The 27,907-nt window shown below is 40.1% G+C and overlaps 1 protein-coding gene across 7 annotated transcripts in view; it reads left to right on the top strand.

Annotated features, from left to right (window-relative positions):
* The window catches only part of cdc14ab (cell division cycle 14Ab), a 72,497-nt gene that overhangs the window by 34,839 nt on the left and 9,751 nt on the right, over positions 1-27,907 (top strand). For 2 of the 7 annotated variants that reach the window (XM_017701268.2, XM_037545342.1), the window contains 9 exons: positions 7,600-7,662; positions 9,811-9,898; positions 11,164-11,394; positions 12,172-12,310; positions 15,076-15,244; positions 15,836-15,939; positions 16,958-17,005; positions 24,619-24,753; positions 26,369-26,804. In XM_017701268.2, the coding sequence (XP_017556757.2) occupies positions 7,600-7,662; positions 9,811-9,898; positions 11,164-11,394; positions 12,172-12,310; positions 15,076-15,244; positions 15,836-15,939; positions 16,958-17,005; positions 24,619-24,753; positions 26,369-26,804 (1,413 nt within the window). Of the gene's footprint in view, positions 1-7,599; positions 7,663-9,810; positions 9,899-11,163; positions 11,395-12,171; positions 12,311-15,075; positions 15,245-15,835; positions 15,940-16,957; positions 17,006-24,618; positions 24,754-25,021; positions 26,805-27,907 lie in introns of those variants that run through there. The other 5 variants (XM_037545340.1, XM_037545344.1, XM_017701273.2 and 2 more) reach the window with 5 other exon arrangements.

Here is a 27,907-nt window from a genome sequence, read left to right as displayed (position 1 = left end):
CCTCATGCACAAAAACGGGATGGACCTCTCAAGCACTCAGTGTTTTTAGTTAACTGCACCCAATAGGATTTAACTAACATTGGTTTGTTATGTAATGTGCAGCTTTGTTGAGTTTTATAGATTGTTATAAGATTTAGTTTATTTTCAGATGTTTTTACTTGTTTTAAGCCATTTATCTAGAGGAATTGGTTTATTCTGTTGGCAGATAATCTTGTTTATTTCATGAAACTATGCTTTAGACACCCACAATTTTTGCCTGTTGAATGAGACAAAGGACTTACAAGGAGTAAGACACATCTAGAAATAAACCGAATAATCTTATTTTACAGCGGTCTCAAAATGAGTAATATGAGCTGAATCAATCCTTGGCAAGATATTTTTTTCAGTGTACAAATTTGTGGCATGCACCACAAGGAGGCCGAGGGGTGAGCTCTCGTTCCCTCTTGGCTCGGGCGCTCAGGTAAGCGCCTTTTTTTTTAAAAAGAGCCGAGAGGGAACGAGAGCTTGCAGCTCCGCCTCCTCGTTACCGCCCCCAGCTGGCAGCTTGGCCGCCCGCATCGACCGTGAGGTGTAGTGAAGCGTCCTTGCTGCGTAACATGGGGCGAGGCCTGGGTGGCGGAGCTCGGAGCCTCGCTCCTTGCTCTGGTGCCTCTTGTGGTGCACCAGCGTGCTCGTCCTCCTCCTCCCGCTATCACTCTCGTGACTTGCATTGGTTGGGGGAGCTAGGGCTTTGTGCTCCACCCCCTCCACACTTAGGTGTGTGGTGTTTTTTTTTTTTTTTTTTTTTTTAATCTTACAGACTGCATTCTCTTATCTGTCAATAAAGATCCCAGCAAACTTTTTATCTGCTATAAAATGAACCGTGTATAAATGACCACAGGTGACAGTAATCCTGTTATAATTGTCCTATAAGTAAATATTCCATTATATCCATATATTCCATCAAAAGCACAGATTTTCTTAAATGCTCTCTTAAAGATGGTGCTTCAAGAGTTGTTTAGTAAGGACAATGATTCTGTATAGAACCATGAACACTAATAGAACCCTCTGTATGATTATAGGGTTCTTTGCATCATGAAAAGGTTCTTCAGATTGATGGTAAATATGCATGAATGTGTTAGACAGTTCTATATAGAACCTTTTTGAAAGGGGTTCTGTACAACACCCAAATGGGTTCTTTCACTTCCATTCCCTTTACCGCACATTGTTTATCAGTTTGAACTCTCATACACTTCTCTCCCTGCCGTCCTCGCCGAGGTTCATCACCTCTGGGTGTTCTGGCCCCGCCTTCCTGCCTTCCTGCTCGTGGCCATCATTGTGGGGCTGGACGCATGCCACAACATTCTTTGTATGTTACATGGCAGGTATTAATTTTGGACTGTAGGCAAAATATTTTGCTCACAGTGCCCAGCCATTTCTACTACTCCATAATAACTCCAATATCCACAGATATTAGTTTGGAAATGCAAGTTTTCTTTGACTTCTGAGAAAATAGTCATTCATGAATAGCTGCTCTATATGAATTATTACTGTACGATTTTAATAGTATTTTTTTTTTTTTCCAAGTCAAAAAGCTGCACGTTTTCCCTTCAAGGCATATCTTTGTTTTTGCTTTTGTGCGCTGAGGTGGTTTCTACGTGCTGGTGACACCCTCACAGCGGTTTCATGTGAGCACATCTTGCCGTGCAGGAAGGACTTGTTCAATCTCTGTCAGAAAAGAACGCAGAGAAACTCAACTGTGCACCCATGAAGAAAAACAAGTCTTTTCAGCCCAGAATAATTCCCCTCCTCCTCCTTCCTGACTTTATTAAAACATACCACACTTATTACCACCAGTGAACGTGCCAAACAAGCTTCTGAGCTTTTTTTTTTTTTTTTTTTTTTTGTGTGCTATCGCACTAACCTGGCTCAGATCACACTCTTTTTCTATAGAAAGCATGGCAGTTGCTTTGTCTCCAGCTTTAATTAACAGACCATTAGCAGATTAGTGACTGTAATCAGTCGCTGTAACACCACAGCCCATTAATGAAACATTCAGAGCTCTCAGTGCCTGAGCTTTTATCCACATGATTAAGCACTAATTGTGAGCCAGCAGGTGTTGCGGAGTGTGAATAGTACTGCCAGATTTGAAGCTTTTCTTATGATTGTTAATGGTCCCTCACAGCAGTTTTGAAAGGTTGAAAATGTAGGCTGAGAAATGGACTTGCAATACTGCGGAATACGTCTCACCTTTCAGTGCTGATGTGTGTTGACCCTTGAATAGTTTGGTTAAAATCAGTTTCCCTTAAACCCAAATACCCCACCAGTTAGTGTCAAGCTAAATGCATTTTTAAAGAATATAGACTTATGTGGTTTCTGACACTGCATGACATGCTGTTATCTTTAAAAGTGTATGTTGCAAAGCTAAACAGTAATAGCCACCACTATGAAGCTGAATTTTGTCCATGATGTGGCCCATTTTAATAGGGAATAATACGTCATGCAGATTTGGAAACCACATAGGCAAGTCTGTTTGCCAGGTGTTCAAATTTAGCTCTTTTTTTGTCGCAAAGCTACCCAGTAATAGCCACCACTGTGAAGCCTGAATTTTTGTCTATACTGTGGCATTTGAGTTTAAGCCTATTTGAGATTATTTAAAGCAGTAGTTTGGCTAAACATCACATTTATGCCAATTTTTCATTTATCCCACATGTTGATGATGAGCTAAAACTTGATTGGCGTACAAATTTTGCTTCTAACTGGAGTCATGTGACTGACCGTGACTGTCACCCAAATCTTTTCTGTAAATACATCCCTAAAATTTCTCTCAACCCACTCAACCCTAGAAGACCAGCATCCAGGTCTGCATTAACGTCACACAGACTTGAAAGTGAGCTTTGAAAATGAACAGAACTTCACCGCTGAAGTGAAGTTTTAGACAACAGGCTGGAGGCTGCCTGGATTTAATCATTTACAGAAATGATTGTTGTAATGACTTGTAGTGATTTTGGAGATTTTTAGTAGCATTTTTGCAACCATTTCTTTAAATAGCCTCAGGTGGAGTTTCTTACATGGCTTTTTGCACTTTGACATGCTGTTATCTGTCAATGGGCCAAAGTATGGACAAACTCAAGGCTTTGACATGACTGCTACTACTGTTACGCTATGCAACATCCATTTGTCCATTTTATAGATAACAGTATGTCTGAATGTGCACAGAGGGACCCTGGGGGGGTTGAGCTGCTTTCCTTTTGCCCTCAGACCATATAAATGCCTTTTTGTTCAGCATGTAGTGTAATTATGCCTTGTAGGGACATTCTTCAAGATCTAGTTCAGCAAGGAGAGGCTCAGCTTCATCACAGGATAGGGGTGGTCTCAGATTCCTCAAGCTTTAGCTTTAGCTCTCAGGTGCCCCCTCTGGTGCAGCACCAACTGCCTGTGAAAAGTACATCTCTGTGATTCTGACCTGTTGTGTTTGAATGTAAAGAGTGCTTTTGTATGCCTTGGAAAACTCTTAAAGGGGAACTCCCCCAATTTTGCAAAATTATTTATTATTTATTGGTTTAGTGGTTTTGTTTACATCTAAACCATTGAGTTATTATGTACTTTTTGCCAAATTGGTGGCGTTCCCCTTTATCACTAGACTTGCTTTCCTCTGAAAATTGCTGTCCATGTTCAGCCTCTTCTCCGCCCACCACCCCCATCAAGCCCCTGCCTCTCAAAATGTCTATGTATGGGCCTGATTACATTAGCCTTGTAGCTCCAGTGCAGAACTTAAACAGGAAATTTTGGACTCCAAACATGTCTTGGCTGATGTCCTGGACAAATTCTTAGGCCAAATTCTGAGCCAGCATCTTCTGCGCCCCCCCCCCCACCCTCCTCACGATTACCTGAGGATTGTAATTTTGTATTTCTCTGTCCAAATTCTCCAGGGCTGAGTGATGGACATTAGAAAAGGTCGTGCTGGCCCTCCTGAGCAGTGCTTCAGGCTGAGTCTGAGCATTGGCTTGAGATGACTGGAGCAGTAGTAGCAGACTGGCATTTACAGCATGTGTGCTGTAATTAAGAAAAGCCCCTCTATCATTCATACTGCACTAGTGGCCTCTCTCTGTAAGCTCTTAGTCCAATTACCACTGGAGCGAGGAGAACAGCGGGGCCAAGACCATTAGAGTTGCCCAGGACCATAGAACGATTACATAACCAGTACAGCCTGGCGGGTGGGGGGAGGGGGGTGTATATTTCAGTACCTGATACATAGACAGCTGTTAAAACAGAGAGGATTAAAGGAGCCATACATTGCCACCTGCTGTGTGAACAAGTGTGGGCTTGTGTGTTTTTTTTTGCCTGCATGTTTTTTGCTTATTGGCCGTCTTGGCATTTTTAGCCGAGCTGTCCCTTTAAGAGCACGTCCTCTGTGCCCATTCATCCCTGTCTGCAGTCTCCACACTAATCGATGACATTAGCCTGCTAGCCTCACTTAACCCATGAGTCATCCACCAGCAGCCGAAGGGATCTCTCTGCAGCTCTGAGGTGTTTGACCCCTTTCCCCCGATTACCACAGAGCATGTAATGCAAATGTAAATGCATGTAAATGCTGAAATCTGCCCTATGGGTGGGGAATATGATGTTATTGCTGTGATAAATTAGCTCACAATATGCATTTATGATTGTCATAGGGAAACTGAACATCTGCATGCGTCATGAAAGAGATTAATTATAAACAATAACCAGTGTATAGTTCAGTTCGCAGTTCTGCCAACCGTATGCTGTGCATGTTCTTGTGTTTATTAAAGTGGAGAAAATATAAAAGTGTGTAGAACATGGGGTCTCCAGGGCTGACTTTGAGACCCCCTGGTATGTTAAGTCAGTTCATTATCATATATCTTTATATTTTTAACTTTAAATAACTTTAAATAACTTTTTGACTGATCAGTCTTGAAGCTACGCTATGATTTTTTTTTTTTCATTATTATTATTATTATTGTTGCCTGAGTCGCCCATTGAACCTAAAAATTGTTTAAAAGTGATGTCAGGTCAGATTTTTCACACCACGTGATACATCTTTTACATATAACGTCACAAAAAGAAGGTCTGGTTCAGTGTTTATGTCTCAAATGCAAAATCAGCGTTGTACTGATGAAGATGTGATGACAGTAGTAGGTTATTCACTCGCGCCCTTGGAAGACACCTCCTTTGCGAAGTTTTGAGCGAGCTCTCTTTTGAATTGCTTTTCAGCACGATCGCAATAATCAGATTCATCCTCTCTGAGAAGGGGGCTGACGAGAGGGCTCCAAGTCCAAGTTAAACAAGTTACCACAGTAATAGATCCCAGATAACTTTTTAACTTATTTTTTGTCAGGTGATGTGATTTCCTGCATAAATAATTAGTTGTACATAATACATGAGGTTGTTCTAGAAGCGCAGCTGTTGAGCTGCACTGGTTGAACGCGCTCGATGTGCAAGCACATATCATGTCTGCGTACAAAGCCGCTTAAGTTGCATTGCTTGTTTTAGAAAGCATCAGACAAAACTGCTTAATGTCTCTCGGAAAGCACAATCAGTGTCTCAGCTCTCATACAGTCCAGCAAAGCTAAGAAGCTGCAGACACCAAAGTGTTAAACGGTAAAGTTTGTGTGACCATTGCAGTTCCGGCCTTTATTACTGTGCTAATTACAGTTTTGTGGCCAGATGAAAGATGCCAATGTACTAAGACTGCAACTTTTATTGAACTACTCTTTCATGATATTCTCCTATTGGACCTTCAACTCAAATGCTGTCACTGTGTTTGTAAGTGTGTCTGCTTGTGCTTCTGGGTGTGAGAGCAAATGCAGTGGAGGATTATTTTATGTTCTGTTTTTTTCCCCACTAATATTGTTAAACTCAGCAAATAAAGAAAATTATGCTCTAAAAATTTACAGAAAATTCCATATTTACGCTTGTTCCCTGGTGTATGAATAAGATGTATGAGTGTATGAACTTACTTTCACTTAGAACTTTGAAGTTGCCCAAAATTTTGCACATGACCGTAGCTTGTAGTGTGCAAATTATTCTTAATTCTTTCGCTCTTATACTGCGTAAATTGTGTCCCTCTGTGCCGCCCTGTTCACTCAGTTGCCAGCTGCCTTGTTGCAGTGTAGAATGTGTACTTTGGCCATGTCTAGCCTGTAGTTATAACGAAAGTGGAGGTGTGGTCATACGGTTTGAAGCACACACCCTGCTGATCTGATTTTGTGTTAGGTTGCATGTGTACTGTGGCTGCAATAGTGATTTCAGTGATAACGAGGAAGTTGCGTTTATGCTGCGCGTTAGTGTTTTCTCACAAGTACGCTTACTCAGAGGCCTAGTAGAAAATTATACCCTGGAGAAAAGTAGGTGGGAAAGTGGCAGAACATCAAGTTAACTGAGGGCTCTGCACTTTAATCATGTGCTATAATGATTGTGAAGCACCATTGAGATTTGAGTTATAATTAGAAGCTTGTAGTACTCAGATATGTATGTATAGGGATCGTTCTGCTGAACTGGTTCGAAGTCAGAGTTCAAAATGTATTTTGGATTTTTAACTCGAATGGGCTTTAGACTAAAATCCTTCTTGCTTTGAGTGACTCTAAACCTTAATTATGTGTGTTTTTGGCAGTAACAAAATGGAGTGTTCAATAACTAGTTTTTATAAAATAAACAACAAAACTTTACCAAATATTTCAGTAGTGACCATTTAGCTCTAGTGACCATTTTGAGCAGAACTCAAACACGACTAGCAAACACACTTTTGAACAGTTAGTAATATTTAAAAAAAAAAAGTAATATTTTTCATTAAAACACCAATGTTTTTCGGTTGTGATGGTTCTAAACGTTGCACGCTGATTTTCAGATTTCTTGATACATTTACTTAAACAATGGGACCCAACTGCTCACCATGTGGCCATGAGGGACAGGGATACAGTCTCACTTCCTGCTATAAAATGCAATAAAATGCAGTGGTGTGGCTAAAATAAGGCCCAGCCTTTAAAAAAAAAACAAAAAAAAAACTCATGATAAATTTAGATCTTTAAACTAAAAGTAATCCAAAAACATGTCAAAACGTTGGGGAAAAACTTTTACTATGGAGCCACGCTTTGAACTAATTTAGTACAATAGTCCATATACAGTTGTATGCCAAGGTTTGTGCACCCCTGATTAAATTACATGTTTTGTTGATTTTCTAAGTTAAAATAAGTTAAAACATGCACATTTTTTTTTTTGTTTTTTGCTAAATTGAACATTTTACAAGAAAAAGTGTAAAATATGGCCTGAGCAAAGGTTGTGGCACATTTTAGATTCAGTCCAGTGTGTTAAACTTTGTATAGAATAGATCAATAGAAATTGTGAACTAAATTAATATACGTTTGTTGACTGTAGAAGAAGTGTTAACTTATTTTCATTTACAGCTGTCATTATTTTGGACACGAGTTGTTTCTGTGTAACTCGAGCTTTGGGAGAGTTCTCAAGTGTGGGCGTGATACAGAAATACACAGCTTTTAACACTAATTGTGCTTTTTTTCCTCCTGTCAATCCGGATATGTCCATATTCTTACATGATAGACGTGTGATATTTGGAAAATGTTTTTATGTTGTGTGTTTTAGGCCCTGCAGCACGGCTTCTTGAACTTCGACACGTTTGATGTGACTGAGTACGAGCACTATGAGGTAACTGTTCATTTTGAAATGCTCACGTTTTCACACGTTCAGACGTCCATCTGCTGCACTGCAGCTCCAAGTCTGCAGTTTGTGTGCTGTGGTTTCAGGTCATGCTGTGGTTTTAAGCTCGTGTCCTCTAACACTATGAGGTGTAATATGGATCTGAAATCGTGATGTTCCTTTCATGAATGTTTCAGAAAGAAAAAGATGAAATCAATTCATATTGTCTAGGATGACGTATTAAACCCAAAAGATAGAACTGAACAAAACAAAAGCTCATGTCTTAAGATCATTGAGTTCTTTTTTTAAATCCGTGTGAGACTTTTGAGACAGTTTCAGTTCCTGAGAAACAACCCTCAGATTTTCTCTCTGTATTCAGTACATTATCTCATGCACGACTGGTCTCACCACAGTCCTATCTAGGTAATATTTACATAAGAAAAGTTCAAGACCGTATCGTTTTCTCATAGCTCTATTTTGTGTGTCATCATTCCACAGTCTGTCAGTCTAGAAGATGATCAGGCTTTTCTCAGTTCCTCAGCAGAGCTTCTTATATTAATGTTAATTATTTCATTGGGTGGGGTATGAGAGAGAATTAGAAAACCGGTAATACTTTTATACAGCGTTGATACAACGTTGAGATCTGATTTTGTATTTCTGAGACAATCGAACATTTTTTCCTTTGGGAAATGTTTCCGGTATTTTAGCTTTTTGGAATGTGTAGGCTTTAGGGCTGCCAAACGATTCAAATAATCATGATTAATCACATTATTCTAGCTAGTTATTAGTAATTAATTGATTAAAAAAACAAGCAGTGCATGTTGTTGTAGGACTAAATAAGCTTCATCAGAATGTCTTTATTACTTTCCGTAACTCTGTAGCATTTCCATTGTGTGAACATGAAAATCATGTGATTTCCATAGTGAACATTGCTTCCAGTTATAACCACCAACCATCGGCCGCATGCTCCAACCATGCTATATGCAAAAGTTTGGGCGCCTTGAATTTTTTTTTAACGTTCTCTGCAGAGAAAACACTTCTGCACAAAGAGCCATTTCTACACATTGAAGATAAGCCATCATGAAATATCCATATTAGTTGAAGTAACGCTGTATAATATAAAGGTGAAGTGAAAATATCCATTTTAATTGTTTTATTTGGTCCTCTGTGTAAAGTTCAGTGCCTAGATTCTGTGCCATGGTAATCTAGTTGAAAAGTACATGATTGTTAATGCTAGATGTTTTATTTACTTGTACGTTAATGATAAACAAATGGCAGGTTTTGAATTAATTGTTTAAAAACTTATTGTCATAAGTGCTGTAGCTCACCTTGGCGTTAGGGGGCACAAACGTAAACCGAACCAAAAACAAACAAAAAAATATATATATATCACACACACACACACACACACACACACACACACACACACATACACACACACACACACACACACACACACACACACACACAGACAGAAATTGTAGACCTTGAGCTGCTGCTCTTTTTCCATGACATTAAAGAACATGAACCTAAAATCACAGCGGTGCTCTGAAACTGCAGGCCTAGCACTGTCTACAGCACTTCTGTAAGCGCTTTTGCATTCAGTGATATTCAAGGGCCCAGGCCTAAAACCACATCTAGAGATGTTGGGTCTAGAACTGGATATAGTTGGACACTTGTTCACTAATCAGATGAACAGCAGGGCGCCCAGAAAACCCGTTCAGCAGCTCCCAAACCCCTTACATAACCACGTCCACTCCAGTGCTCTGATATGAAGCTTTAACCCAACGAGAAGCTTGGCTGTAAGCAGTTTAATCAGAAACATGCATCAGGTTTATCTCTTCTGAAAGCAAAACCTTTTGTACACACCTAACTTGCTCATCTGATTGCCAGTCTGATGTGGCTCTCCGAGTTATTATGGTGATGTCGAGTGCATTATTTTCTGCCTGGTGGTTTTGCCATCAGCTTATGTAAGATGTGCCACCTCGTTTCTCCTTTACCTGCTGTGCCCTACCTGCTTTTACCACTGCCCCTTTCATAAAAGGCTTTGCCAGCCTTGTGCAACCCAGCATGGAAGCACATTTCGTTCCTTGAGCACCTTTCGTAACATTCTAACACCTGCATCTCTCACTCTTTCTCTCTTTGTCCCCTCTTTAGCGTGTGGAGAATGGAGACTTTAACTGGATTGTCCCCGGCAAGTTCCTGGCATTCAGCGGGCCGCACCCAAAGAGCAAAGTAGAAAACGGTGAGCCGCACGTTTCCACAACTACAGCTCCACCTGTTCACTGTGTTCCTTGCCTTTATGTGCACAACAGTACCTAAGAGAACAAATATGTTGTAACATTTGTCTTTGTTTTCGTGGTGCAACATGAACAAAAAACTGGATTTCCTGTTTATGGGTCTTGTGTTGTGCTTACCACTAGATGGAGCTGTGGGTGCAAGAATAGAGTTGTCAGTTTAGGGTGAACTGGTTATATTCACTGGTTATTTGTCAGTAACACCTACCATATAGAGGCACTTTGAAGGTTTACAGGTATTGAGAGAAGCCTGTGTGTTGTTATCCAGCATCATACAGTTCTGTGCAAACTTTTGAAAACCTCAGGTCAAATTAAGTGTTTTGTTGTTCTAGTTGAAAATAAGTTAACTCATCCTCTACAGGGAACAAACTCGAAGTACAACACGTTTTACTGCACAGTTTCTTTTTATTTTCATTTCTGTTTGTTTGGGGAAAGAATGGAACGTGAAGTGTAGTGTGCCGTAACTTTTGCACAGGCCACGATATGTAAAATTCAGCAAATAAACTGTAAATTGTGCACCAAAATTGTGCAGAAGCATGTTAACTTAAGATAATTATTATATTATCTTATTATATAACTTACAAAAAAAAAATGAACAAACGTATTTGACTTGGGGCGCCCTGTCAATGGAAAGGAACCATCGCTGACCATTTGGGTGGTGGACCTTTCTCAGAGCAGGGACAATGACAGGGCACAGTTACAAACGTCATAACAGCAATGCTGGGTTTTATAAAACACCATGTACACTTGGCTCAGAAATACAATTTTCCTCTATTTTGTTTGTTATTAACATTATTACATTTTTAAATACACTATTTTTCAAGAAGATAACAGGTGTATATGTATTTTTTTTTTCTCAAAAGACAGCATTAACGGCCCTAAATCCTAAATTGGACACTCAAATATCAAGCCACACAAAGCTCACCGTTTTATAAACTGTGTTCTCCATCTGGAGGCGAGAGATGGGCGTCTTTTAAGTTTCTGATCTAATAGGGATTAAAAAACAATGGAGATGTACACATTAAACTGGCACCTCAGAATAGCTCTGTATAATATAACCCCCATAAGCTAAACAGTAGAACCAGCAAAGTTCCAACTTAAGTTCTGTACCCATGAGATGTCCTCTAAAAAACTCTTACGCCAGGTAAACTCAGAGCTAAATTTAGAGAGATTTTTCCTGCTCACAGAGACGAATGGTTCTGTTTTATTCCAGGTTATCCTCTTCACGCACCTGAGGCTTATTTCCCTTACTTTCGCAAGCACAACGTCACCACCATCATCCGCCTGAATAAGAAGATCTATGATGCCAAGCGCTTCACAGATGCCGGCTTCGACCATTACGACCTGTTCTTCGTGGACGGCAGCACGCCAAGTGATGTCATCACCCGCCGCTTCCTGCATATCTGCGAGAGCACCGACGGTGCCGTGGCCGTCCACTGCAAAGGTGCGTTCCACTCTTTCTCTGACCTCCAGCTGCTTTTTTTCCCCTGATGAATGACAGTTTTGTCCAGTTGGTGGCAGTGTTGGCTCAGAATTCAAATACAACTGACCAAGCACTTGTGATTGTGTCCAGTTAAGACATTCTGCTTTTACCCTTAAAGGTCTATTGTTATTTTTAGCTTTTATCTTCCATCTGTTTTTTTTTTTGTGTTTGTATGCATGTTTTCCCCACAGTGAATAAAAAGGATCTAAGTCCCAGTGTCAAATACAATTCTCAACAGTTTATATGCTTGCTTGAGGGTGATGAACCTTTTTGCCAATAAAAATAACTGCAATAAATTGTGATTAATATACATTTCCTGAATAGATAATGGGCATTCAGATGGAATAAAGCAGCAGCAGCTAGCTTGTTTAACGAAAAGCAACAAAATTTGCTGTGTAGGCCACAATGGGTTTTTTTTTTTTTTGCTCAACATTGACCTTGGTAACCTTTTACCAGAATTTTCAGCATTCTTAACCTTTAGAAGCTACAGTAAATATCCCATAACTTGTGTGAATTATTTCTCACTCATTTTTTCTGGAAGTCATTCTGGAATGCACCAAGTGACGCCTAGATTACCCAGCAGAAGCACTGCTCTCAACACTTCTAATCTACACACACATTGACACTTGAGGCATATCGCAATCGCACAACTTATGTTTGTTTTGGGCTTTTGCCTCTTTGAGTTAGATTTTTCCCATAACCAACCATTTCAACCATGCGGTTCTGTGCTGTGTGCAGCGGGTTTGGGCAGGACAGGCACTCTGATTGGCTGCTACCTGATGAAGCACTACCGGTTCACTGCGGCTGAAGCCATAGCGTGGATCCGTATCTCCAGACCCGGCTCCGTTATCGGCCCACAGCAACACTTCCTAGAAGAGTGAGTAGAATTAGTTGTTTCCTATTAGGGGTGATATGTCATTCTTTGTTGAGTGTATCAGTTATCTACAGTACTTCATTCACACTAAACGACTGTATACTCAAGTTGGATCATAACTCATTTTCCTTCTGTAGCATGACGGGTTTTAGTGAAACACTGCATCTGTCTCTGAGCTAGCTGACAGGTTTCTTTTGAAAGCTAGAGGGGGAGGGAAGATATGAAACATTGTGCAGGTGGAGAAACAGGGTTCCTGCAGATTTTAAAAAATGTTGTGTCTTAAAATAGATATTGAAACTAGATTTGAAAATTAGGGATGTCCAGGCACATATTAATGGATCAGTTATTGGCTAAAATAAGCTTGAACCAGTCCAGACCCTTTGTTCTTTTTTTTTTTTTTTCTTTTCTTTTTTGTTGTTGTTTACTTCTTTGTCCACAGCCTGCAGCTGTGAGGCATGTTTTTCAGTAGATAATTAAGGGGTTTCAACATCTGCAGTGTTGAACTGTTGTAAAGAGGACACTTAAAATATGTAATATTTGTAGCTCCAGTGTTTCGTTTTTTTTTTTGTTTTTTTTTTAATTGGCCGTCGTTTGTGTAAATATGGCTGTGTAAATGTGAGCGCATTGCTAGAGACCCCAAAAACCATGAAGTAAAAACCCTTCCACAATATTTTTCACCCTCAAGTTACAGCTGGTTGTACTTCTTTGTGGAAACATTAGGCTTTAATGGCTGCGTGCAACATTTCCAGTTTAAAACCGATGATGGCTGAAATGTTTGTGGAAGACTGTTTCCGCCACTTGGGGGAAGAAGTTGTCATAATAAAAAGAAAGTTTTTCACAATAATATCTTTTGAATCTCATAAAAGTGACTTATTGTCTCATAATAATTTCTTAGAATTGTGACTGTTATAAGCGAATTTAATCGTAAGCCGGTAAACACATTCTAAAATGGTCCTTTTGAAAAAGTAGGGGGAAAAACACATCAGTCCTGATTGTCACATTATCCTCACACTGAAATGAATAGATTTTGCCGTAGTATTAATTGTAATTGGAACTATTAATTGGAATAGTCTTATCTTAATGGTGTAGCAATATTATGATGATAACCTGTGTGGTAGATCGGACTCTGTTTTGACGGATACTCAGTATTAAATGATTTTGAATAGATTGGGTGGCAAAAAACACAATCAGGACCTCTCTAATTAGATTGTCAGATAATGCCTAAAGGCCATGTTGAAATACATGTTGTGTATTTATTATATTTCCAGAATAGTCAATCTGACCACTGATCAAGGGCTAAATGTCAGAAGAACTAATAATAAAGACCCCCCCCCCCCCACCAATCTGTTTGCATAAAATACGTTTTTAATATATGCCATGATATAGTGTGTGCATAGTTGTGCCGGTTAACGTAGTATTTTATTTATTTTTTGTTACACTGAGGTCTTAATGTATTACATTTGTTCAAATTGTGCAGCAACTCTTGGGAAAACAAGTTTATCTTTTAAATGGTATGAGATGATGGGGTGATTTTCATCTCGCTTAATATGACTGAGCAGGAAAATCGAGGTCCATTTTGATTTCAGGTTGACTTTCACTAGTATATTTTTGGCAAAACGAACTTTTAGAGTATGTGCTGAGTATCAAGAACTCATTTCCACATTATGTGATGCTATATTGTTGACACATTGTACCAACCATTATAACCCAGATAACCCACAGTCCCTGGACCATTGAAAGACTCCCACTGTTCTCCTGCAGCTTTGAGGTGTTTGTGCTCAGAAACCTCTTGAAAATTCCCCTTCAGCATTTTTTCTTGGGTTGTAATATTTTATCTCCTGTTAAAAAAAAATGTGGAGTTTTGGCTGTTAATGCTGCCATTTACAGGAAAGACTCTTATGTAAGTGAATGAGAACACACTCCCCTGCAGGGGAGAGGAGGAAGCTCTGTCAGATCCTAGACACGTTCTGGGTTTGTTATTGGGGGTCAGAATTTTCCTCAGATGCATATGCCTGATACACTCTGGGCCCTGATCCAGTGTGGTTCGTTCAGCTGAGCTTGACTTATTAGACTGTGCGTGCTTGTGTTGACCATGCAGGCCAGGTCACACTCCGATTCTGTCAGTGGTGAGTTAAAGCAGGCCTGCCCTTGCTGAAGTGTTGCGAAGCATGGCTGGAACAAAGGCTTGCAGATTGTGAGGAGTCAGAATGCGCTTGTAGCCGAGAGGAGAATGTTATCTGACAGCATACTTTCCTCCTGAGGACTCAGCAGCGTGAGAAGAGAGATGAGCACATAATGTTCAGATCTATCCATCCATCCAGTCTGTCTGTCTTCTTTTATTTCTTTGCATTGCCCTTTTTTCTTCTTACTTTCTTTGGCTTTCATTTTTTCTTTTGTCTTTTCATTTCTTGTGTCTATCCATCTTTGTCTGTCTTGCTTTCTTTTTGCTTAATATTACGATATTTTTATTCCTAAAGTTTTTGTGTGTTTAAATTTTGTCAGTTATTTTGTCTTTCTTACTTTTTCAGTATTTATTTCTTTATTTATATGTCTGTCTGTTTTCTTCTTTGTCTGTCTTTCTTTCTGCCTATCTGTTCCCTCTTTCTTACTGCCTGTATTTCATCTCACTTCCTTTCTTTATTAATATCTTCCTGTGTTTATTTCTCTCTCTCTCTCTCTCTCTCTCTCTCTCTCTCTCTCTCTCTCTCTCTCTCTCTCTCTCTCTCTCTCTCTCTCTCTCTCTCTCTCTGTGTGTTTGTCGTTCATAGGAAGCAGGTGAGTCTGTGGGCTCAGGGTGAAGTGTATCGCTCTCAGCAGCAGAAGGTGCGCGTGTATGAAGAGCGCAGTGTGGGCGTGCCTCACCTCATCTCCAGCATGGGTGACATGACCATCAGCACCAGCATTCTCAAAGCCAGCAGCCTGGACCGGGTGGAGGAGGTCAGTCCTCTCTAACAGCCCAAACGCCCACCATTCCATCTGCACCATTCAGCACCGCTTACGTACAGGCTTCAGGCCTTTGACTGAGTAAACAATACAGATATACATACTTTCATGCTACTGATAGTAGATTTAAGTGCTCATCCATGGGCCAGGCTCTCATTTGGAGGGCCAGTGATTCTGGGTCTGTAATTAAGTAATGGGTCACTTATTATTTGGAGTAAGAGGGAAATCAGGAAATCAGTCAGACTGTAGATACACTGATGCTGTCTAAATTCGTTTACATTTTCTAGCACTTGCTCAGTGCTTCATGCTCCTTTGCATTATAATCATGACTTGAATCCGATGAGTCACTCTTAGAGTCTGTCGGACACCAAAAATCATTAGTTCATGTATTTTTTAAAACATTATTAAACTTTGTCTCCCTTGATATTCTGGGTAATTTGTGGGGATTGACTGAATGTTTGGGGGTTTCCTGATAATGTGAAGGGATTTTACTGGTGTGAATAATTCAACATGCATAAATCCCAGTATTCTGTTTGAGCTTTATTGCACAGCTCCAGCAAGTGATGTGTGACTTTTTTCGAACAGAATAATGACTATGGTGATAATGGTCTCAGCATGACTCAAGGAGACAAACTGCGTGCCTTAAAGGGCCGGAGGCAGCCCAGATCAGCAACCACAGGGGCTCTGAGGTAAGACCTTCCTTCCTATGAGTTGAGGAGGTAAAGGGCCTCCTACAGTCAGACAGTCAAGAGCTTTGCTCTCTGGCTGGGTAGAGAAGGCAGAAGAAAAGGAGTGAACTATACTCTTTGGGGAAAACTGTTATCACAAGCTTTAAGATGAATAACTGAATAATAAGTTTGGAGTTTATGGGCTTAAACCTTATTGCAACAAGCGCCAGTCATTTATAACACTTGCTCGGGTGAAATATCAAAATGCACAAAAGCAGCCTTTGTGTTTTTTAGGTTGTCAGTCGTCATAAAAGGCTTATGAATATGATGCTCTTCTGTACTCCTTCCCAGAGAATATCACTACTATAAATCTGTATTTGTAGACAAATTCTGTTAGTTGTAGTGTTAAAAAAGAGCAGAGGAGTCAGATGCTTTAATGTATACATGTAGGTCAAATAAGCTCATATAACATGATGTATGGAAGCTTTGCATGAAAGAGCTAATGCTCTGCTGTTTTGTTTGTCTTTTTTTTATTTTGTTTTTCTTTTTAAACCCTGCTCTCCATTCATTTGCAAGTCAGTCAACTTCCATTATCTTTTAGTAACGCAGGCGAGTGTTGTACATTTTTAGCCTCTCTAAGAAGAGATGTGAGCTAAAATAATTACATAGGTACAGGACGTTGTATTGTGTGATTTGCAGGCAGAGCTGTGGTTGGCATAGAAACACAGTGTCACTTGTCTCATAGAGACGTTGCCTTTGTTCCTTTAGGACAGGTGGACCTTCACAGATCATTTGATTTTCTTATCGCTTTGATTTTTCTTTCCTGATTCAATGTTAAGGCTTTATCTAGGCAACACAAGCAATTTGGTAAACAGCAGGACTCTGTTTAGGACGTGTGTGTAAAAGCATAGACGTTTGCAGCTGCTGCTGTATGTTGAGCGTGTAATTTGTCTGTAAGGAGAATTTCCGTTTGATGGTTTAAACACGTTGTTTGTTTCGGTTTCGTCTAATAGCTTTTCAATGTTCTCTCACTCTCCAGACTTGAAGACATGAAAATGCACACCAGGTCCCCATCACAGCCTTTCAGGTGTTTTTCCCTATTCAATCACAATATTTCTTCGTCCTCTTTCACTTCTTCCCTTTCCTTCTCTTCATCTCCTTCCTTTTTTTTTTAAATCTGTTACACACTTAAAGCGATGGTTCAGTGAAAACCCATTTACGCAGCATTTTCTTTACCCTAAATGTAGTCTGTAGTAATTAACAAGTGAAGGAACTAGATATGGCATGGTACATTTTCTTTTCTAATACTGATATTCAAGCTGATCCCATATATTTGTCTTTTAAAATGAGCTGTTTTTAATTAAGGCACTTCACGTAAGAGGAGCATCTAAAAGTAGGCATTCATGCTCAAACTACTGTCATTCTGCTACCCCACAGGAAGAACTACACATCTAACACCTCCACATCACATAGTGTGGGAGACTTGTTACAGGATCACATCACTGATATGATCCAGCATTTTTGGCTGTTATCAGAGTGAAACCAGACTAATAGAAGACAGGCACTGATATCTGGTAAAGGGTCTGTGCCATCTCTAAAAGGAAGCTTTTACCCTGCCAATTATCATCGTACAAACTGCATGCCTAATTCGTCTCGCACTTGCCACATTCAGCATCCTCTCAAACCACATTCAGGTGGAGTAACCTGAATTAGACTTGTTTACGTGCAAGGGGCGAAATGCAGGTTTGCTGAATTAACCTGTTGGACCCTATGAATGTTATGCTGTCTGTTGGATGTTCAGATACAGATTCGGGGTACACGCTGCGTGTGGATGAGGACCTCCAATTTTTTTGTAGCTTGGTGCTTTATTTTTACACTCTACGTGTACAACTTGAACGAAATAAAGCACTCAGCATCACCCATCACACTTGGTATCAGTTAACCACCTTTTCACAAACTGTTTTTGAGCTGAAAAAGGCTGGAATAGCAATGTTAGCTGAGGTAACTTGTTTATCTGAAAGACTGCCTTCCTTTCTTTGTGTAAATTACTAGCCATGTGATTTACTTTGGCTTTCTGTGGTCTTAACATGGCTTTAATTTAATGTACTGATGGCAAAATGCTATCTAGCACGCTGTGACATGCTGAGACGATGAACAGTGCTCAGAATGACGGTGCGCTGGCACACGTCGGTGTGTGCACCTCCATTAAAAACAATGGTTTAAAATTTTTGGACACTGCGTGAGGCGATGCAGCGTGTCCATTGTGTTGTAGAGTAGCCAGCCAACGTGGAGCCCCTAATAGCAGGAGACAAACTTTTGGAATACTATTTGACACTGTATGATTAGTGTATGTATAAAAATGGACAAAAGTATGAACACATTCAGACTTCAAGATGACTGACACTACTGTTTGTTATGCAAGATAAGTACAGGTTTTTTTTTTCCATTTTATTTTTTTATCAAACTCAATTTAAATCTATATTTGCCTTGAAAAAAGTAACAATGCAGTCTGCGTCCTGGTATAAACAGGACCGTTTTTTGGCTCAGGCCAGTGTTCTCCGCAGTGTGGGCAAACAAATATCACCTTAAAGGTACTTGTCTGCATCCTCTTTCCCTTTTTAGACACACATTATGCAGCACAGTGTCCTTATTGTGCCCCTTGAATTCAAGAAACACAGCATAAAACTCTGAAAGCGCCCGCTCTGAAAGCAGAACAATCGCATGCAGATACATATGATGCTAGTGATGATGCAGACGGGCTGCTTTTTAGCACTTTGAGTTCTGATGCAAATACAGCGTCCTCTTTTGAATGAGGGTTGGGCCCTTAATTAATTTTCCACAAAGAGTGGCGAGAGAAGAGAGCTCTCAGCCCTCCCACTCTTTTGAGTACACAGAGAGAGAGAGAGAGAGAGAGAGAGAGAGAGTGAGGGAGTGGAAGTTAGAGGAAGTAAAAAGGGGAGAGGGTTGAGAAAAGACTGGACAAAGTGTATGTCTGTGAAATGTGGACATAATGCCGTATCACACTTCTGCTCTTACATATAAATATTATGTCTCTTGCAGTAGATGACCTTAATATGACTTGCTAAAATGTCATCAACATAAAGCCACAGAATATCTTACATTGGTCAGAATGCTCAGCTTGTTGCATCCTTTTGTGATAAATGCCACTGTTATAATAATGGTTAAAGGGTCCGTATTCTGCATCTTATTTTTGCCTGAGGTTCACACACCTCTGTTCTGTCTGATTGGCTGCCATGTATTTGTGCCCTTGGTCAAAAGTCAGTCCATGACTCCTCATAGACCACACGTGCTGGGGATTGAATTGTATGGTTTAACCATGTTTTCATACTACACCAAACTTGTTTATTAGAGAAAAGAGAGCGAGAAAATGAATGGGCCCTGTAGAATGTATTGTGAAGCCATAGACAAAAGGATGGATTTATGAATGAAGAGCAGTTATATGAATGAGGAATGAAGGGGGTATAGAGAGATGGGTGGATAGAGACATGTGAGCACGCTGGGACTTTGTGGCTATCTGTTTAATGTTTAATTGCCTATCAGTCCAGTCAATACAAATGTTTTGATATCTACTACTAATTTTAAGCAGTTAAGACCTGTGGTAATAACATTGGCCAGTAATGATTTAATTGTCAGTTTTCAAATATCTAAATACCCCAAACAGCAACTCTATTTACGTAAGCACAAAACAATATGTAATAATAATTATAAAATGTGCCGCTTATAAACAATTTTATATCTTAACCAATTTCTGTCTGTTCCACAGTTGAAGTAGAAAGGAACTCAGAAATGATTTAACCTAATTAAAATGAAGTGTTTTGAGTTTTAAGATGTTATCAGATTAACTAGGACACACACAGTGTTGGAAATAAAGGTTCTGGGCTCCTGGGTGGCACAACCGTCTAAGCGTTGGCTGTGTCACCAGGAGATCGTGAGTTCGATGAGTCCAAGAGAGAACAATTGGCCTCGCTCTCTCTAGGTGGGTAGGATGAACCACACCCCCCACCCCCCCCACCCCACACCATCACGTCTGTTAGCTGATGTAACAGATTTGGCGGTTTGCGCTTTCCTCCGAGCGCGTTTGGCTGTCCAGTGGTGTTGTGGCAGTTCAGAAAGATGGGGTGGCGCTTCACAGGTCTCGAAGGAAGCCTAGCCTTGGTTGTCCTAGTGTTGGTAGTATCACATGATTGGGGGAGCCCTAATTAGCAGGTGCAATTGGAAACAACTAAATTGTGCAAAAGTCCAAAACGTAAATAAATAATAGAAATATTAAAAGGTACCCTCAAAGGTACAGCAGTGGTTTTAAGGCCCAGTTGTGAACCTTAAGTTTTTCCAGGTGAAAAGTTTGTATTTGTACCTTTTCATAACCGAATGTTTTAGTGGATTCAGTGGATTTTGGTACAATTATTTTCCCTGGCTAAAGATACTTATATGTGCCTTTGAAGGCCAAAGTGACAGTTTACTAACTTTGTTTCTGAGAGTGCAGTTGGCTCTCTGTGTGTGTGCAAAATGCTCTGACTCGGTGTTGAGCTGCTAGTAAGCAATCGGGGTGAAATGAAACGAAGCACATCTGCAACTTTCTTCATATCAAACAATCCTGTACAGCTGCCACTATAAAGAAAACCATTTTTATACCATACCACACTTTTAAACTTGCTTGCCCACCAATTAAAATGAAAATCCAGTTTTGTTAATCATATGTTTCCGTTGAAATATATCTGATCAGTTATTGGCAGAAAAAATGCAAAGCGCAAAAACTGGTAAATAACAGGTAAATAAACTGAGTTTTCCTGATGCTTGTAGGTTGTTCAGAATAGCTTCACGTTCCTGAATTCTTATATAACATTAGAAATCTTATATAACATTTCTTATACAACAGTTATCTTTGCTCTGTCAGCTCAATTTCCATCAATGCAGATAAATCTATGATGGAGAAGCCATAGATAAATCAGTGTTATGAATCAGTCAGGCTCTTTTGTTTAAACCCCATTTATCTTTTTTTTCTCCTTGAAGTGAGTGGATTAGAGAGAGCACAGCGCTTTACAGTAGAGAGTTGCTGCCCAGGCCTTAGTAGGAGTAGGAGAGAGAAGCAGCCTTGACCCTGCATTTGACCCTGTTACCAGTGCTGCTGTTCTTTCCCTGAACTCCCCAGTTATTTCTGGCTCTTTTGAAGCCCTCTCCTGCCAAATCAGGACCTCTTGAAAGAATCTTGTAATCGTTTTAACCATTCCATGCATACTTCAGTTCCTCTCAGCATGTTGTAGGCAAACCCACTGGCTCCAGTGCTCTCAGGCACGTTTTGTGTAGCTGGCAAATATAGTATATTTGTTATTTTGTAGGATGTTCATTTGGCACCGTTTAATTGATGTGAGATTGGAAACTCTCAGACTTTGATAAGAAGTTTTGTCTTTTGATATGTGACGCGCAACGCTGCTGCTGCTGGGGAAAATCCAGAACGGGACTAAGCTCATTTCATGCATGTTTAGTTAGCTGTTTTGTTTATAGTAGTGCAGAATGAGGCGCATTATCTGCTTTGATGTCTCTTGTAGTTCTGCTGAAACAGCATGTTTGCATTGTCTAATGGGTCAGTTTGTAGAAGACTGGGAGCTAATAGCACTGGGACCCCTTTTAAGCCATTCTAGCATCCTTTTCTTGAGGATGCTTTTCTGGGTTTTCACTTTTTCAGTCTATACTGCTTTTGTATTCTAAGTTATGGCATACCTGGGTCAATCGGTTCCAGAGCCAGTGTTCACCTGGCTCAGCTGTTTTGGGAGCTGGAATAGAGTTAAAAACTTCAGTGGTTACGGATCCACATAGGCAAAATCTGCTGATTGGGCAGCCCTGTCTTAGTTGTGGCTCTTTCCGGAGATATGTGTTTTGTCACTGAGTGTGTTTACCTGCACTCAATAATCCGCTCATAATTGAATTTCTGCAGTTACCTGATTATTCTAATGGTCATGTGAACAGCGTTCTCAGATTTCCAAGATCGGAGTAAGGTCTAGAAATCTGATAGAGGCTGTATTTTAGCTCCATAATCAGATTTCTCAGTGCATGTGGGCTCCTTACTCTGATTTCTTTCGGATTTCTCACATCAAATCAAATTTATTTGTATAGCGCTTTTTACAACGGATGTTGTCACAAAGCAGCTTTACAGAATTTCGGAAAAGACTAAGTTTCAACAGGACTGTAAGAATGTACAGAAACCCCCCCGGTGGGCAAAACTCCCTCAGAACGGGAAGAAACCTTGGGAGGAACCAGGCTCACCAAGGGGGACCCATCCTCCTCTGGTCAAACTACCTACAAGTGATTATATTACTAATATTAATAGCAGTAATATTGGTATTAGGAATAACTAGGAGTCTATGAGAACATCAGCGTAGGGTGGGCAGCTCGTCCAAGGCAGGTGGTGGCAGCTGGGGCATGGGCAGCTGGTCTGAAGTGGGTAGCAGGAGGGCTCGGCAGTCGGTCGTCCTTCAGTGTCCAGCCGGACATATGGGTGATTGTATACTCTGAAAGAACTGAATTTCTCAGTCTGCGCATGCACAAGAACAGATAGCGGTACCGGAAATAAGATAAGATAAGAGGATCCTTTATTAGTCCCACAGCGGGGAAATTCACAACAGAGAGAGAAAAAGTAGGAAAACACGTAAGTAAGCAGGAGCTGCTGTAACAGGCTGCCGCTCTCGCCGGCGCCGGAAGTAGTAGCAAGCAGCGTAGGTGCGAGACACAGTAAAACACTTTTGGAGCAGCACTGAAACCAAATACATGCTTGACAAAATGAAGGATTTAAGTATTCATCTTCTAGTCTTCTATTCTTCATCATCTTAGCAGAGGTGGACGAAGTACACAAACCATGTACTTGAGTTAAAGTAGAGATACCCAAGGTAAAATATTCCTCCAGTAAAGTAGAAGTCCTTACTCTAGACCTCCACTTGAGTAAAAGTACTAAAGTATTTGCCTTCAAATGTACTTAAGTATAAAGTAAAAGTACTAAAAGAGTAATTCTGGCTCTGATCTGGTCCTGTTATCATTTTTATAACAAGACTGGCTTCATGAACTCATTTCAGGTGAAAGTCCTCCAGCGTCTCTCTTGGTAAACCAGTCTTTTAATAGAACGTCATTAATTAGTGACGCTGACGTCTATTAAAATGATCAGAAGCACAAAACACTGAAGGTAAACAGTTTCCATCAGGGAGAACCGAGTGGCTCTGAAATCACTTTTTACACACAAGCAAAGTTTCAGTTTAAGATCACTTTGTAAATTAGTTACAAGTTAAATAAAAACTGGCTTTAAACTCAGGATCACAAATAAGTTTTCCTTTACTATGTTGATCTGTAGGCCTCTGTTCATAAACATAAACTAACCGTAACTAATTTACTATAAAATGAAAGTGTTTGGCATGTTTCTTTTTTCTGAATTCATACAGTCACGACTATTTACGCAAAGTTGAGTTAATTCCATAATTTAGGTAGACATATGCATTTTTACGCTGCTGCACTGATGTTGAACCGTGTGCTGCACTGGGTCGATATGACCAACAGACCAAAAATAGCTCAGAACAGAGTGACCGCTGGGCCCTGATTGGTGTTCTTGCTTTGCGCTTCTTTTGTTTTGACATGTTACGTTTTTACACACACAAAAAACAAAAGGAACGACAGATTTTGAATAATGTAGTGGAGGAAAAAGTCTGATATTTGACTTTGAAATGTAGTGGAGTGAAAGTAAAAAGTAATCCAAAATGGAAATACTTAAGTAAAGTACAGCTACATGAAAAAACTACTTAAGTACAGAAACAAATTACATTTACTTAGTTACTGTCCACCACTGCATCTTAGGTAATGTGGTTGCAGCATGAGGTGAGTTTTACATTACATTTACATCACGTCGTCTGGTGCGAGTTTTTTGGCTGGTTGTAAAGCAGAAATCTGATTACTGTCTGACTCATGTAGACCCAGAGTTTTCCCGTTATCTGATTACTTGAGTGCATATGTACGCGTTGATCAAATTGCTGTCAAAAGCTAATTTTCTGCAGTTATCAGATTAAGTGCATGTAAATGTGCTCACTGCTGTAACCAAACCTAGCATCTTGAAATGAAAACTTTATAAGAGAAGGAAAAAACCCTGTTAACCTTAAATGTAACCCGTAAATGTAACAAGACTATATTTCTTTTATATCTACAAGCATTCAAAAGTTTGGACTCGCTTGTTAAGTTACTTATGAATATTCTTATTCACACTAGATCCCAAAAGGTGCTACATGATGTTATATTCAGTAGTTCAAGTTTTGAGAGCATTAAATGATGAGATCTAATCACTGTGTTTTAAATACAAGGCATGGTGGATGTTAATTTTATTAGTGTTTTACAGCTATCCTGTCAGTTTGGTATCTTCTACATCTCTGTGCAAATTAGAATTGTAATGTGATCATTTCACACATTTATCTGCAGCCTTTTTCATTTTAATGACCAATTGATTCCAGCCTTTTTAAACAACAATGTATATTTATCATATTTTATATATGCAAGTAGTTTGAAGCATATCTGTTGGTTCATTCATTATGAAATGTACCCAACATCTTAAGAGCAGCTGTTTTAAAATGGTGTTAAAGCTGAAAACCAGAAGAAAATAGTTTTGTTTTGTAGTAGTTACAACAGAGCTGGTGTTTTCTCTGTGTTCCGCAGCAGACTGAGTGCGGGATCCAGCCCCCAGGGTCCCACTTCACCCCTCAAAGCCTCCAAAGTGTCATCCTCTTCTTCCATCTCTGCCTCTGCCAAGAGAATCGGCCGGGACTCCTCTTCCTCATCCAGACTCAAAAGGTGAGCCACTCCATGGCCGTCTTCTACTTTCAAACTCCTCAGTCTTCCTCCATTCTGTTCCCTTGTCCTGTTTGGGCTTTAGGCCCACGTTTCCATTCCCTTATCTCTCCCACCCTCTTCCATCCTTCTGTCATTTTTGGCCACGTTCTTGTTTCCTGCCTCTTTGTTAATGACTATCCTTCCTTCCTTGTTTACTCTAAATTCTTTTTAACTCCTTTCCCTTTTGTCTTTTTCTCTTTTTTCTCTTGTTTTGTTTTTTTCCCTTCAGCCCTCTTGTGGTCTTTCTCCCTCTCTGTGACTACCCCATGCTCTAATATCACGCTTTAGAATAGGTACAATAGAGACAGTTCGCTTAATGCGGTAGGTGATTCACTCCCTCCTGCCAATCTAATAGAGAGAGAGCTGAAGCCAGGACCACGCTCTGTTTTTGCTTTCACTCTTACACATGCACACTCCCTCTCTCTCCCTCTCTCTGCCCCCCTTTCTCTGTACAAACCAGCCTCTTGAGATCCGTGTTACGAGTGTATTTGTTCTATTTTGGTTCCGAGTACATAACTGACAGCTGTGGCAAGATTAATTAATTTTTTTTTTTTTTTGATGAATCAATCTGATCAGCTGTCATCTGTCATTTACAAAGCATACATTGACCAACATGGTGCTAAAGCTGGGAAAGCGCATACAAGCAGATTTGCTCGCACACTGTAGACATCAGAAAAAAAACAGAAGCTTCTGTGGTCTGTATGGGCCTGTTTTTGTTGCATAGGTTGTCAGGTGTATATTGTCTTTTTCACGCAGACTCGTGCATGCGTTCGATGTGTTTGTTGGGTAAAATAACTTGCAGTTAAACGCAAGCTGGAACTAAACTATCACAGCCTCTGTAATAGATAAACCCTGTGTGTCATGGTTCAGCACATCACTTCAAGTCAGGACTTGCAAGTGCATCATGGCTACATTACACAAGTGGCCACTAATAGCACAAGAGGAGGAAGGGGCTGTGAAGAGCACCACCCCCCCCTTGCACATGCACTTGCACTCTGCTATGTTAGCCTCTTTAGTGAGTCATGCAAACATTTTGCTCATCACTAAAGATAAACAAAAAAGACCACCATGTTAACCACATTCGAACATGCGTAGCAGTTATATTCAAAGAATCTGTCTAGCACATTAGGCCTAATGAGCATAAGCCTTTTAGTGAAAATCTTAATGTGACATACAGGCGGCTTGCTTTAAAGATGACTAATTATTGGGGAAAACTTTATACCATTAGTCAACTTTGCTGGTGCTCTATTCTCAATCGATTCTCAAGGACTCCTAGACAGTCCAGATTTTTGCTAACAAACCTGCAGCAGGTAGAACTAAAATGTGAACACACTTTCAGAACCGAACCACTGCTGTAGAAGATTATATTTAAACCAGCTGAACCACATTTGAATGTTAATACATTCTTCAAGGAGGTCTTGAAACATCCTTTCGTTTAACTGGAAGCTATTTTCCCCAGCAAACTGGGATAAACCCACAAATGTGCATGAAAAAGACCTGTTGGTTGTGTTGCAGTGATGCGTCCACCATCCTCCCCCCTACTACCCCTCTGTATTTGTGTACCCTCCACCCCCAGCTCTTCTCTAAACTCCAGATTAGCGACCTCTCTGGGCAACTTGTATGAGACAGACGGAGACCGTAACAGCCCTGGAAAGCAGCCTTCGACCTCGTCCTCCTCCTCTTTCTCATTCTCCTCCTCCTCCTCCTCCTCTTCCCCCTGTGTAACCTTGAGCAGCACGTCTGCTCTGGCTGCTCACAACTATCACTACGAGGTCAACAACAATCAGTATAACTCCAGCTCCAATGGCTCTAACGCCAACGGGGTCGGCCCAGGCAAAAGTCGTACACCAACTACAACATCGTACACCAACTACAACCAGAACCACAACCACGGCAGCCCAGCAGGGGCGTCCTCCACCTCTGGCAGATTTGGCATTGAGGAATCAGCTCTGAATCAAGGCACCGCCGGTCTGAACCGGCCTTCAGCCCGCTACCTCAGCCGCTCCATTCCCGTAAGTGAGCTCCTCCATTCACACTCCTACACACCCAACAGCAGCATCCTCCTTCACTTACACAGCCTTTCTCTCTCCCTTTCTTTCTCTTCCTCTGTTCTCTAGCCTAATTCTAAACTTACTGATGCCACTACTTGGAATTGGTCTTCATACTTTGAGAGTTTGTTTTGTAGATTTGAATTCAAGCCATCATTCAGCCTAAAATGAAGTTTTCACAAAATTTTCCCCAAAATGTAGCTGGCCAGCCAAGACATGATGCCTGGTGTTTTGCTTTTGTATTTTTACACTGGTGCTGCAAGGTTAATGTAGTTAGCAAATAACATGCATCCTCCATTACATACTTTTGTCTATAAAAATGTATTATTATTAATTATTATGTAACAGTTTTGTCAAATTTTTGTGCATGGGTATTGCAAAAGGGGATTTTAGGCATCCAGTATGCATGATGCTAACTGTTACTATAATCTTTCGTTAACTTCATACGCTCCAAATTATGTTTTGGCCAGTGAAAATCACTCAAATCTAGTCGGTATATCTAATATTTTTAATGATATATATGAAATTGTTACATTTGTCCATGCAATTATAAAAATATTCAGTCCATTTCTATTTTGTACTTGTTTTAAATAACTTTTATCTAGTATGAAGCGACTTATTCGATTGGCAGATGATTCTGCTTGTTTTAAGCATTATTAAAACAAGAGTGGTCAAAACAATTAAGATCATCTGCCAGTGGAATAAGTCATAAATAAAAAGGCAATTCACCAGTTTAGATGTGTAGAAGTAGATTTAACAATATTGTGAAATTCTTAAATCAGTCTCAAAATGAGAAATATTACTTTTTCATGTTTTTTTTTTTTTTTTTTCTCTTTTGCAAGCTACATTTATACATTTGACAGAGACAGTCTTAAGTAGACTTAATCATGCTATACAGATGTATAAATGTTGTGTCGCAAAAAATAAAGGATTAATGAAATGCTGTGGTTGCCTGGGCGGGGAATCGAACCCAACCCTCTACGTGGAGGGAGTTACACACTAAGCTACTTACCAGGAGAGCTGGTCTAGGACTACGATATATGGCCAGCTACTTTTGGGGTTAGGGA

This window comes from Pygocentrus nattereri, chromosome 15, assembly GCF_015220715.1.
Source record: "Pygocentrus nattereri isolate fPygNat1 chromosome 15, fPygNat1.pri, whole genome shotgun sequence".
NCBI lineage: Eukaryota > Metazoa > Chordata > Actinopteri > Characiformes > Serrasalmidae > Pygocentrus > Pygocentrus nattereri.
The sequence above is the reverse complement of the archived record's forward strand: the minus strand, read 5'-3'. Positions and strand labels throughout refer to the sequence as shown.